Source organism: Canis aureus, chromosome 24, assembly GCF_053574225.1.
Source record: "Canis aureus isolate CA01 chromosome 24, VMU_Caureus_v.1.0, whole genome shotgun sequence".
Classification (NCBI taxonomy): Eukaryota; Metazoa; Chordata; class Mammalia; order Carnivora; family Canidae; genus Canis; species Canis aureus.
Genome location: NC_135634.1, coordinates 28,135,816 through 28,148,881, shown reverse-complemented (window position 1 = coordinate 28,148,881; position 13,066 = coordinate 28,135,816). Strand labels below are relative to the sequence as shown.

The 13,066-nt window shown below is 37.6% G+C and overlaps 1 protein-coding gene across 1 annotated transcript in view; it reads right to left on the bottom strand.

Annotated features, from left to right (window-relative positions):
- Positions 1-13,066, bottom strand: part of PINX1 (PIN2 (TERF1) interacting telomerase inhibitor 1) — a 92,551-nt gene that overhangs the window by 72,802 nt on the left and 6,683 nt on the right. Inside the window, exons 2-4 of the mRNA XM_077868641.1 lie at positions 12,875-12,984; positions 10,972-11,064; positions 8,824-8,902 (exon numbers count right to left, since the gene is read on the bottom strand). Of these exons, the coding sequence (XP_077724767.1) occupies positions 8,824-8,902; positions 10,972-11,064; positions 12,875-12,984 (282 nt within the window). The remainder of the gene's footprint in view (positions 1-8,823; positions 8,903-10,971; positions 11,065-12,874; positions 12,985-13,066) is intronic.

The following is a 13,066-nucleotide window of genomic DNA, read 5'->3' as shown; positions in this document are numbered from 1 at the left end:
ATGTTCCATGAGTGCCAAAATTGCCTCCAGTTGAGAACCACTGTCCTAATAGCTACCATTATCCTGATTTTTGTAATAATCATCCTTCCTCTTGCTTTTTGTTTTGGTTTTAAACATTTATTTTTTTTTGGCGGAGAGGGGGACAGTAAGAACCACAGCAAGTTCATAAAACATAATGTCACAAATAACCTATGTAATTGCCAACCAGAAAAAAAACAAAAACAAAACAGAACCCTAATATTCCCCCCAACGTTCCCCACGGGTCCCTTCTCAATCTCATCCCCTTTCCTCTCCCCTTAAGTAATCACGATTGTGACTTTCATAGTAATTGCTTCCTTGTGTTTTAAAATAATTTGACCACCCCGGTATGGTACCTAAATCCCAAATTTTTGCCTGCCATCTTTTCTAAAAGTGGAATCATACTGGGTATTATCTCTGTGTCTTCTTTCAGTCAACATTAAGTTAATGAGATCCTTCTACACCAGTGAACATACAATAGCCTACGGGCCAAATCCGACCTACCACCTGTTTTTATAAATAACATTTCACAAGAACACAGCCTACACCCTACACCCAGGAGTTTATATACTGTACTGTATATTGCTGATTTCACACTCCAAGAGCCGAACTGAGTGGTTGTGACAGACACTATGGTCTGCAAAGTAGTTCTCTCTGGCGCTTTACAGAAAAAGTTTGCCAACCTCTGCTTTGGACTCTTGCATGTAAGTATACTTCATTTCTTTGCATTTACAAACAGAACAGTTTACTTCTCCATTCTATGGTTGATGGACATTTGGGTTATTTCAAGTTTGGGGACACTGCAGATTATAAGTATTCTTTCCTTTGGACTGAAGTGCATCCTTTAAAATTTCCTTTATTGAAGGTCTACTGGTGGTAAAGTTTTGTCTGAAAACATCCCATCCACTTTCTTGAAAAATATATTTGTTGAGTGTAAAATTCTAGGTTGCCAATTATATTTCCCTCTATATTTATTCCAATGTCTTTGGGTTCCACTGTTAGGAACTCTGCTTTCATTTATAACTGTTGCTTCTTTGAAGGGAATCAGTATATTTTCTCTGGCTGCATTAACATTCTTCTCTCTTTTGTGTGCATGCCTGTATGTGTGTGTGTTTGTGTGTGATGTTCTGCTACAATGTTACACTATTACATCTGCTATTATGTTTGCAAGTGAATTTTTTTTAATATAATTTGCTTGAATTAAGTTTTCTGGATCTGTGGATGTGTTTTATCACTAATTCTAGGCCATCTTCAGCCCTTCTGCTCTTAAATTCTGCCGCTGCCCCATTCTCTCTTCTCTGCACTGCTGAACTCCTATTAGATATTAGATCTTCTCACTTTATCCTCCAACTAAACTTCTGTTTTGTATTTCCATCCTTTCCTCTTTCAGGGTTGCATTCTGGATAACTGTCTTCTGATCTATTTTCTAGACTTTCTTCAGCTGTGTCTACTTTGTTATTAAACCTAATAGCACACTCAGTATCCAAGCCTGTGTGTGCTAGAAATTGGTTCCATTCATCAATAATGCAAACTTAGCAAAACCTGATAGGAAAGAAAAAGCTTAGGAAACAAGGAGATTTGGATAAATATTCAAAGAAAACCCTCACCTTCCAAAGCTTTGCTACTTTCAATTATTTGGGAACTGAGAAAGTGAGGGGAACAATTTATTTTGGTATTTGTTTCATTTCTTTCTTTTGCACTAGATTTTAAGCTTCTTCAGAGAAGGGAATGAGTCTTTTTACCCATTTCTGCAACCTCAGTCTTCAAACAATACCACCAAGAAAGTGAAAAAACAAACCAAACTGAAGAAAATATTTGTAGATCATATACCTGATAAGGGACTGACACTTGAATATATGAGAAACTTTTACTAAACAATAAAGACCCATAACCCAACTAAACATTGGACAAAGGATCTGAATATCTATTTTTCCAAAGATGACATACAAATGGCCAATAATCACATGACAAAATGGCCAACATCTCCAGCTGACATGGAAATGTAAATCAAAAGCACAAGTAGATACTACTTTGTAGCCACTAGCATGGCTATAATCAAAAAACAGATAATAACAAGTGTTGACAAAGATGAAGAGAAATTAAAGTCCTCCTACACTGCTGGTGGGAATGTAAACTGGTGTAGCTCCTTTGGAAAGCAGCCCAGCAGTTACTCAAAAAGTTAAACAAGTAACCACATCACCCAGTAACTCCACTCTGTATACACCTTAAAGAAATGAAAATAAAAGCCACACAAATACTGACAATGTTCACAGCTGCATTATTCATAATAGACAAAATAATAGAAACAACCCAAATGGCCATTGACTAATGAATGGATAAATCATGGTATATTCACACAATGGAGTATTATTTGGCAACAAAAAGGAATGAAGTACTGACACAGGCTAAAAGATGAACCTTAGAAACATTATGCTAAGTGGTAAATCAGTCACAAAAGACCACATGTTGTAGAATTTCATTTATATGAGATGTCCTGAATAGGCAAATCCTTAGAGACAGAAAGTAAATCAGCAGTTGCCTAGGCTGGTTGGGGGGCTCATGGGGGATGATGGCCACTGGGTAAAGAGGTGATGAAATGTTTTAAAATGGGTTCTGGTGAAAATTCTGTGAATATACTCAAAGTCATTGAACTGTACATTATAAATGGGTAAATTATATGGCATGTGAATCATATCTCAACAAAGCTGTTAAAACACACACACACACACACACACACACACACACACATCAAGTCCTTGCCCTAGCTCTCTCCAGATTCTTAGCGGTTTCTTCTGGGTTTTACTTCCTTCCTATTTCTACATAATATCCTTATATTGCTATGTCTTACCAATTTCCTATTGACTTCTGAAAATGGCACTAAGGAACAGGATGCAATTTTCAGCTGGCAGTAAGTGTGGACCTTGCTGAGACAATGCAAAGAAGCTAACTGGGGGAAGAATGTTCTAGAGAGATGGAGATACTAGTACAAAATCCTAAGGCAAGAGGATGCTTGTTATAGTCACAAACCAGCACAGGGATCAGTGGCTAGGATGGAATGGGTAAGAAGGGGAATGGCAGGAGATAAGGTCACAAAGGGAAAAGGTTCATATTATGAGATTCTACAAGGACTTTGGCTTTTATTCTGAATGAAAAGGAGGCAACAATGGTGGGGGGGAGGGGTAGTTGGGGCAGGGGTCTGAGTAGGAGCAGCACAGACTTACACTTTGAAAGGATCACTCTATTATGCTGAAGGAGACCATGGATGGATGAAGAAAGAGAAATTTAGGAGAATAGCTCCTAACCAGGGGTATTTTGCTCAGGAGACATCTAGCAATGTCTGCAGATATTTTTGGTTGCCACAACTGGGCAGAGGGAGAGATACAAACGACACCTAGCAGGAAGAGGTCAGGAATGCTGCTAATCATCCTAAAATGCATATGACATGCCTCACAGCAAGGAGTTACTTAGCCCAAAACATCAGCAGTGCCATGGCTGAGAAAACCAGCTTTAGAGGCTGCTATAATAATCTCTACAAGAAATAACAGTTGCTCAGACACTAGCTACAGTGCAGGGGACATGAAGCAGTCAGGGGTTGGGTATATTCTGAAGGTAGAACCAACATTTCCTAGTGAACACAGGTCCTTGGCTTCAACAACTAGAAGGAGGGGACTGACATCAACTAAAATGGGGAAGACTGTGGATAAAACCATTTGTGGGGCAGGGGTGGGAAAGTAGCCAGAACTGGAGTTTGAGTATATTAAGTTTGAGAAGTTGATAGCTGATGACACCTCAAATGAAGATACTGAGCTGGGGGTTCAATACAAATCTGGAGTTTAGGAGAGAAGGTAACGCAGTCTCAATAAATTACCAAACATTCCAGCCATGGTTTATATCCAGCCATCATGTAATAAAGAACTGGTGTAGCTAAAAGATGAGAGAGGTCCCAGGACTGAACTGGAGGGCCCCCAGACATGACAAGGCTGGGTAAGAGAATCGCAGCAGAGATTAAAGAGGAGTGGCCAGTGAAGCAGGAAGAAAAGCAGGAGATGGTGGGGTCCCGGAAGCTATGGAAAGCGAGTGATTCAAGGAAGGGTGAACATCACCTGTGGCAGGTTACCTTACCTGCCACAGGTGAGGTAAAATGAAGATTAAAAAAATGCCCACAGGATCTAGTAACATGAAGTCACTAGTAACTTTGCCAAGGGGAGTTTCTGTGGAGCAATAAGGCAGTCTGACTGAAGTGGGCTTAAAAGAGACAGGAGGAAGATTCCCTATCTTCTGCCCATGAAAGGGTAACTGCTATGAGTCATGCCCCTCTACCACAAGTAATGGGAAAACAAAAGATATGAACCAACTCATCAGACACTGGACAACAGGCAGTACAGGACTGTCATCCTTGACAGATGGGCAACAAAATGATGTGAGCTCTAGGACTGCCTGGCTTTCTGTCAAGAGGCAATTTCTGGATGTGGCATAAGGAAGGGAACCCACAAAGTGTGCAGGGTTGGGGGAAGTCTTACTGAAATGAAAACACATGTCCACAAAAAGATATATACACAAATGTTCACAGCGGCTTTGGGTACAGTAAGCAAAAACTGGAAACAACCAAATGTCCATCACCAGGTGAATGCATAAACAAAGTATGGCACACTCAATGGCAAACTATTCAGGAATGAAATGAACTATTAATAAATGCAGCATGGATAAATCTCAGAATCATGCTGGGAAAAATATGCCAGGCAGAAAAGAAAATAGAAACCTAATCAATATGGATAAATCAGGGGTTGACCAGGGCCAGAGAATGAAGTAGGGGGCAGGGGTGGGTGGGGAGGGAGGAGCAGGGGGCTGACTGGGAAGTGACCCAAGATAATTTTTTGTAATGATGAAAATTTCCTTATCAAGGTTACTACAATTACAAAAGTATATACGTTGACCAAAACTCACGGAAATGTACCCTCAAAAATGAGTACATTGTATTGTATTATATATAAATTATACTTCAATGAAGTTTATTTTTAAAAAATATTCTAGGTAGAGTCCTGCTTCTAGTAATGGTGAACTGGCTCATTTCAACTGTCTCTCTTGCAAAGAAAACTACAACACAATATTGGAGGGGCAGGGTGGATGGCTCAAAGACCTGACAGTGGAGCAAAGCAGAGAATTACAGTCCCAATTAACGGTACGGAAATCCAGAGAAGTGAGTGTGATGTTTGGGGCTCCCCCTCCTGCACCCCCACTGAGAGTCTGTCAATTCTAGAAGATGCAAAAGAGAGGTGGAACAACTAAGCAGACCATCCACATGACTCAAGGCATATTACAAGTTTTTACAAGAAGAGAATTAGAACTGAAATCAATGGATAGAAAATTTAGAGTTTTGTGGCAAAAGGGAGAAGTACAGAGAAGTGGCAGTAAATGAGATAAATGGGCTCAAGGAACAGTTTTAAAATTAGGTTTTAAACAGTTTTTTGAGTAGGACATAACACAGGTGGTACACAGTCATGAAGGTACAAAAGGACTACAGTAAAAGCGAAGTCGTCCTGTCATCCCTCTGCCCCAATACTTAGCTCCCTTCCTAAAAGCAATCACTCTTACCAGTTTCTTCAGTATTTTTCTGCAGATATTTTATGTATATAAAATATTTACAGAATAGATATTCTGAAGCTATTCTAGGTATATCAACCTCAGCACCACTGATATTTGGAGCCACCACCACTGATATTTGGAGCCAGTTAAGTCTTTATCACTGGGGGCTATCCACGTGCACAACAGGATACTAAACAGCTTCACTGGCCAGTATCTGGATGCCAGAAGCACCTCCACCCCCAGTTGTAACAACCAAAATGTCTCCAAACATTGTCAAAATCACTCCTAAGTGAAAGTCACGGATATGTATACCCAACCACACACACACATGCATTTCCTCTCTATATTTTTCTACAAATGCATGCCATACATACGGTTCTTCATCTTCCTTTTTTACCTTAAAATAACTGGAGATCATCCATCAGTCGCATAAAGATTTCAAATTGTATTTACATCTTGCTGCCACCAAGTACAGCTATTTATAATGTTCATTATCGTAAGAGCATTCTATTTTTAATCTGGGGAGAAAGCACATCATTGCCTTTGATTTCATTAATGACAACTAGGAATAGCCTAAGTATCAAGCCCAAATGCATCCACCTACAAGTATCACTTTTTATTCATGGCACTATATTCTAATTACTAAAAGTAATCAGAGGAAATATTCTACTTTGGAGTTCCATCTATACACATAACAATAATAATAAAGATTATAGCAGCTAATGTATATTAAGTACTTACTATAGAATAGGCAGTGTTCAAAATATTTTAGTCATAGTAATATATTTAATTCTCACAAACACCTTTCAAGGATGGTACTATTATCTCCCTTTCACCAAAGAAGAAACCAAGAGACAGAGATGTTCAGTAATTTACTTAAGGTCACATAAGTACAGACATCAGAATCAAGATTCAAATCCAGGCAGTATGGCTTGAGTGTTCATCTCTAAACCATGACATTCCATTACTCTTCAGTCAAAACCTTTTAAGTCTTATATGATCACATTTGCACTCATATCTGTCTTTCTACTGATTTCAACCGACATCCTGAATATAAAGATGTTTCTGGGTCCTTGAGTTTTACCACTGCATAAATCCCGCATTCCTAACACCAATCTAGGTAGTGTTTTCACAAAACATTTCCTTATGTTCTTCTCTAACAAATTAGCATCTTTTATATTAGGACCACGTATCTTTTTACAGAGAATTGTTAGGATACTTCTAATAGTTATTCCATGGATAAGGGAAACTATCCAACTTACAGATTCCAACAAGAAGGAATCAGGGAAAATACAAACAGCACCTTTCCCTGCATGCCTCACTGCAAATCTTCCTAGAGTTGGATCTGCCCTATGATTTTACCAATGACCAGCATATCCTGCTAGCTACCTAAGCAAGGATTGCCCCATATAGCTACATATCCTCATGCCTAACTTGGGATCCAGCATGCAGCTCAACGAATGTTTGCTGAACTTGGCTAATTTTTAATTTCATTCTACAAAGTTCTTCCTCTTTTAATTTAACAAATATCTTTTGATAGTTCACTATGTGCCAAACATTGTGCACGGGGAACAGAAAGAAATTCCTTTTAAAACTATTTGCAGAATACAACTCAACAACAACAAACCCAGTTCAAAACGGGCAAAGGAATTGAAGACATTTTTCCAAAGAAGACATAGAAATAGCCAACAAGTATATGAAAAGATGTTGAATGTAATTAATCACTAGGGAAATGCAAATCAAAACCATAATGAGATATTGCCTCACACCCATCAGGATGCCTATTATCAAAAAAACGAAACAAAACTACACAAAATAAAAAACCCAGAAAATAACAAGCATTCACAAGGATATAGAGAAACTGGAAGACTTGTGCACTGTTGGTGCAAATTTAAAATGGTGTAGTCGTTATAGAAAATACAATGGCAGTTGCTCAGAAACTTAAAAATAGAATTACCATGAGATCCAGCAATACCACTTCTAGATATATACCCAAAAGAACTGAAAGCAGGGACTTGAAGAGATGTTTATACATTCATGTTCACAGCAGCATTATCCACAAGAGCCAAGATGTACAACCGAAGTACACACTGAAGGATGAATGATAAACAAAACGTGGTCTATACATACAATGAAACACTACTGAACCTTAAAAGAAAGGCAATGATACAACATGGATGAACCTTGAGAACATTATGCTAAGTAAGATAACCCAGACACAGAAGGACAGATACTGCATGATTCCACTTATATGAGGTATCTAGAGTAGTCAAATTCAGAGACAGAAAGTAGAATGGCTGCGAAGGGCCTGAGAAAGAGAAAAATGAGTTTATATTTAAAGAGGACAGAGTTTCAATTTTACAAGATGAAGGGTTTTATGGATAGATGGTGTGGTAGTTGCACAACAGTATGAATGTACTTAATGTCACTGATCTGTACACTTAAGAATGGTTAAGATGGTTAATTTTATATTATGTATATTTTACCAATGTTTTTTAAAAACCTGTTTGCAGAAGAGCTAACAGTCAATATTTCTTCAGTGAATATCCAGCAAAATTAACTGAAGTTACATCCCTGCCTTCCTAAGAGCCATGAGACAAAAAACTTCCCTTAAAAATTAAACCAAAGGCCCACAAGTTTGAGGATTCTACCATCCATGTCCTTCCCCTCAACAGTATTATCTTTCTCTTAATTTAATGCGTAATGCCCAATATTCAATTGTTTCATTTCCAGTTTCTAGGCCTTAGATACACAATTTCTAGTACTGATGCCCTGTAACAAATTTTACTATACCAGAGTATTCTGAATTTCTGACATACATTCAAAGATACAATGCACTTCACTAGGTAGAATCAATACAAAAAGGCTTTTCTATGAAGAAAAGCTGGCTTCGGTTTGTGGTCCCACTTGGTACTTCTTGCTTTCTATTTTTTTCTCTTGTTTTGTATTTTAAAAGCAACTTTTTAGTCACAACTCAAGGATCCCTGGGAATCACTTTACTAGTTGAGGTGGTAAACTGATTTACCTTGCCATTCTCAAACTCCTACTGAGAAAAAAGTATTTGCTTTCAATGGTGAGAGCACTATTAAACATATACAGAAATGGCTATCTGTAATACCTTCAATTTCAGACATATTATGCTTACAGTAAAAGGAGTTGGTAAAAATTGAGACATTACATCTTCTATAAACCTAATGGATAACAAAGCAAAGGTTTTTCTACCTGTTGTTTCCTGCCCATGGCAAGTGTTCAGGTCAGCCAAAAGCTGGTTAAAATCATCCTGATGAGCAATCCAGTTATCCTAAAAATACCCCAAAAAATCAATTAAAGGCAAGCTTGGAGTTTAAATACACTGGTTGAGATAAGATACACTTTAGAAGCAAGGAAATCTGGTTGTTAATGTGAAGTTTTAAATGTTTCATGAAAATATTATGCTATAAATTTGAATGAAGAAATTAATACAAATTTGAAATCTAATTTATCTATATTAATATGAAAAATAGGCTTTGGGGTGCTTGGGTGGCTCGGCTAGTTAAGCATCCAACTCAATTTCAGCTTGCGTCATGATCTCAGTGAAGTACTCCATACTCAGCAGGCAATCTGCTTGAGATTCTCTTTCTCTCTCTGTACCTCCCCAACCACACACTCTGTCTCTCTCAAATAAAGAAATAAATATTTTTAAAAATTCAGAATATTTTAAAAAATCAAATTTAAATTTTTAAAATTTTTTAATTTAAATTCAATTGGCAACATACAGAACATCATTAGTTTCAGAGACAGAGTTCAGTAATTCATCAGTCGCATATAACAAACACCCAGTGCTCATCATACCACATGCTCTCTCTCCTTAATGCCTGTTACCTAGTTACCCCATTCCCTCTTCTACCTCCCCTCCAGCCCTCAGTTTTTCCCATAGTTAAGAGTCTCTTATGGTTTGTCTCCCTATCTGATTTCTTCCCATTTCATTTCCTCACCTCATGGTCCTCTGCACTGTTTCTTTCTTATACTCCTCGTGAGTGAAACTATATGATAATTGTCTTTATCTGACTGACTTACAAGATTAAAAAAAAAAATTTAAAAATAGGCTTCTTGGAAGCCTTCAAATGTGGATAGCTTATCAACAGTCCACTTATAACCAAATAATCAACAGGCAACCTCTTTGCTAAATACTATAATAAAGAAAAATAAAATTATTATTTTTTTCTCACTATGAGAATATTATGTAAGTCAAAGGGAAAAAAGCAGCAATAGACTTCAGGGCTCTCTTCTTTGCTCATTTGCACTTAAAATATTTTGCCTAACTCTATCTGTTCGTGTTGACCCCAATTTTACAAAAGAACACAGAGGAAGGGAGTAGGAAAGACTCCCAAGTACACTGGAGCACCCTCGCAGTACTAACACATTCATTATAACAAAAACAATTGGACTTTAAAAGAGAATAGGTATCTCCAAAACAATCTAAACCAACGGGAAGCAAGGTATCAATGTTGGAACTTGCCTCATACACACTTCTGAAGATGATGAAGTTAGTTAAGGTATGTTAAATAGGCATATTGGGCAATGCTTCTAAAAAATTAAGTGCACTATACATCTATCTCTAAACAACCACCTTCAAAGCCAACCTCATATAAACTCTTTCTTTAGTGTTTTAAAATTTTAGCTACTCTATCAGCATGATTACTATTTCTAGTCCATTACCTAGTATACTGAATCAAAATAATTTGGTTTACCTAAAACAGTTCTCCAGATTTCCTATCAGATTCTGTTGCCGTAAAAATTTAAAACAAAGCTTTCAGCTTAGGCACTTTATAAGGTAAACAATAATACTGAAAATGAAAAGCATGTTGGGCCATTAATTTTTAATTACAGTGTTATGTTTTCAAAGCATCAGTATTTAAGGGGAAATGTGAATAAATTCAACTGCTGAACACCAAGAGTCAGAACTAGACAACTGGCACAGAGATAGGTCACCACTTTCTTGCAGAAAAGACATTTAGTTTCTTTCTGAAACTAAACACTACCAACTTTTAATAAAATAAACAAATATCAAAACACAGTTAAAGATGAAAATTCCTTACTGTAACCAAAATTAGTGTTTTTATAAAAAGAAAATTCTTTTCAAAGTTTAGCAATAAAACTAATTTGGATCTCTCAGACATAAACAAGAATCCCATAAGGACAACAAGGGAAGGTGGAGGCACATGATGTGATGAAGAGCCAGCTTAGTTATGGGCTCTTTAGTTAACCATAACATGGAGGATACACCCTTGAACAGTTGAAAGCTGATCAATCTGATTGGATTAAAATGTTTATATTTATAAAAAAGCAAATAGTGCAGAAAAAAACCCCAGTAGACACAGTGTTGCTCACTTCATTATTGATTGTAGCTCCAAGTCCCAGATGGTTATTTTTAACTTGAACTTTAATATGATCTGTTGCTCCTTGCTCCTGAGCCCCTAAACCCTGTGGAGATCAAACACAAAGAGAATTAGCATTTTTATTAGGTATAAAGACAGATTGCATCTTTCTTCATCAACCATTCAATTATTAAATATCCAGGAGTGAGGCACTATTCTTACCCTCAAAGAGAACACAGTCTAATGGATGTATGTTTTCCAAAGTATGTCTGTAATACCAATACACACAGTAACAAATGCTAATTCTTCAACCTGACACCCACCTTACGGACCATGTAAACACTGTGGAGAACATGCCTTTTTGTGATGCTCACAATCAGAGTACTACCACCAAACTAATCGAAGCCCATTAGAGATATTACAAATCTATGGCTCTCTCCATTAAATAATTTTATAAGACAACACTGAGAAAGTAGAGAAAGGGGACCCCAAGTCCCCTGCATCAATTAACACTCATATTGTTAAGTGTCCCAGAGAACTTAAGTGTACTGAAGAAACTAAAAGGCAACCAGGTTGGCTCTAGGTTAAGTGGATAAAGAGAAAATAAGATGATATAAAAGAGACAGACCTCACAGGACCTTGAATATTATGGAAGGAATTTGGATTTAATTTTTTAAAACAACAGGAAACCGCTGAACTTCTAAGCAAGGAAATGCCATGATCTAATTTTTGTATTTTAAAGGGTATTGTGGCTGTTGTTTGGCAAATGGCCCAGAGGAAGAACAGAAGGAGGGGAGGGAAGCAGCTGTGAGGCTGCAGCAGTGACTGGGGCCAGCGATGATGTTATGTAGCCCAGGACAGGGCCCTGGGGAGGGAGAAGTAATGACTGGGGAGGCGAGAAGTGAGAGAGCTAGAGGAACCAAGCATGACCATTTGCACAAACGGGGAAGACTTGAGAAGCAAAAGATTGAAGGGAGGGGGGGGGTGGATCAAGAGTTTTATAACAAAAATGATAAACTTGAGGTGCTTACTCAAGTGGAAATGTCAAGCTAGGCTGGTGAATTTACAAATGTGAAACTCAGAGGACAGATCTGGACCACGTATAGAAAAGGGACAGAAAAAAAAGAAAAAAGAAAAGAAAAGAAAAAAGAAAAGAAAAAAGAAAAGAAAAGAAAAGAAAGAAAAAAAAAAGAAAAAGAAAAGGGACAGCTCTCAGAATTTAGAAAATTCAAAGCATGGTATGGAATGAAAGTGCTCACCTGAGCAGACCACAAAAAAAGCCCAGGCTGAACCCTGAGGAGCTCCAAAGCTCAAAAGCCTGGAGGAGGAAGAGCCAACAACACATTCAGGAGTGGCCAGTGAGGCAAAAGGAAAAAACAGATGGGAGGGCAGTATTGCGGAAGCCAAGACAGAAGTATTTCAAGAGTAGAGTAGTCAATTATGTCCAATCTGCTAAGGGACTGAATAACATGAGAACAAAAAGAGGAGCTACTGGATTTGTCAACAAGATCAGTAAAGTCCTTCAAAGGAACCATTTAAACACAAAGATAACAGTAGAAATCATATTTCAGTCAAGAATAAATGGAGTGTGAGGAAAACAAGAAAATGTGTATTCTAAGCTGTAAAGGGGAACAAAATTACTCTTAGCAACATAAAACACTGAAGGTTAAGTATGATTCTAAGTGCAGCTAATTAATAGGTACAATTTATGAAAGATGCCAATCACGGCAGTTTAAATGATAAAGAGAATTGACTTTCCTGTTCAATTCTAACTTTATCATTAAATTCAGTTATTTCTCCAAAATAACTTATTTATCTAAAATACAAATTTCTCCCAGTCTCCAAAGAAAGATGCGTCCTCCTCCTGATTTGCCTCTTTTTTTTGCTCCAATTTCTTTTGCTCTTCTCCAACATACCTTTCCTTTAGACCACCCCATTTTTTCTAGCATCCTCTGGCCAAACTTGGAATCATCATTGCTCCACGCAGTGTTTCTTGGATCCACAGCCCACTTCTGCTTCCTCCGACCTGTAAATAACAAAGTATCTCATCGGCAACTCATCTTTCAAACCTGGAAAATACTACACAAATATACAGGAGACCTAATATG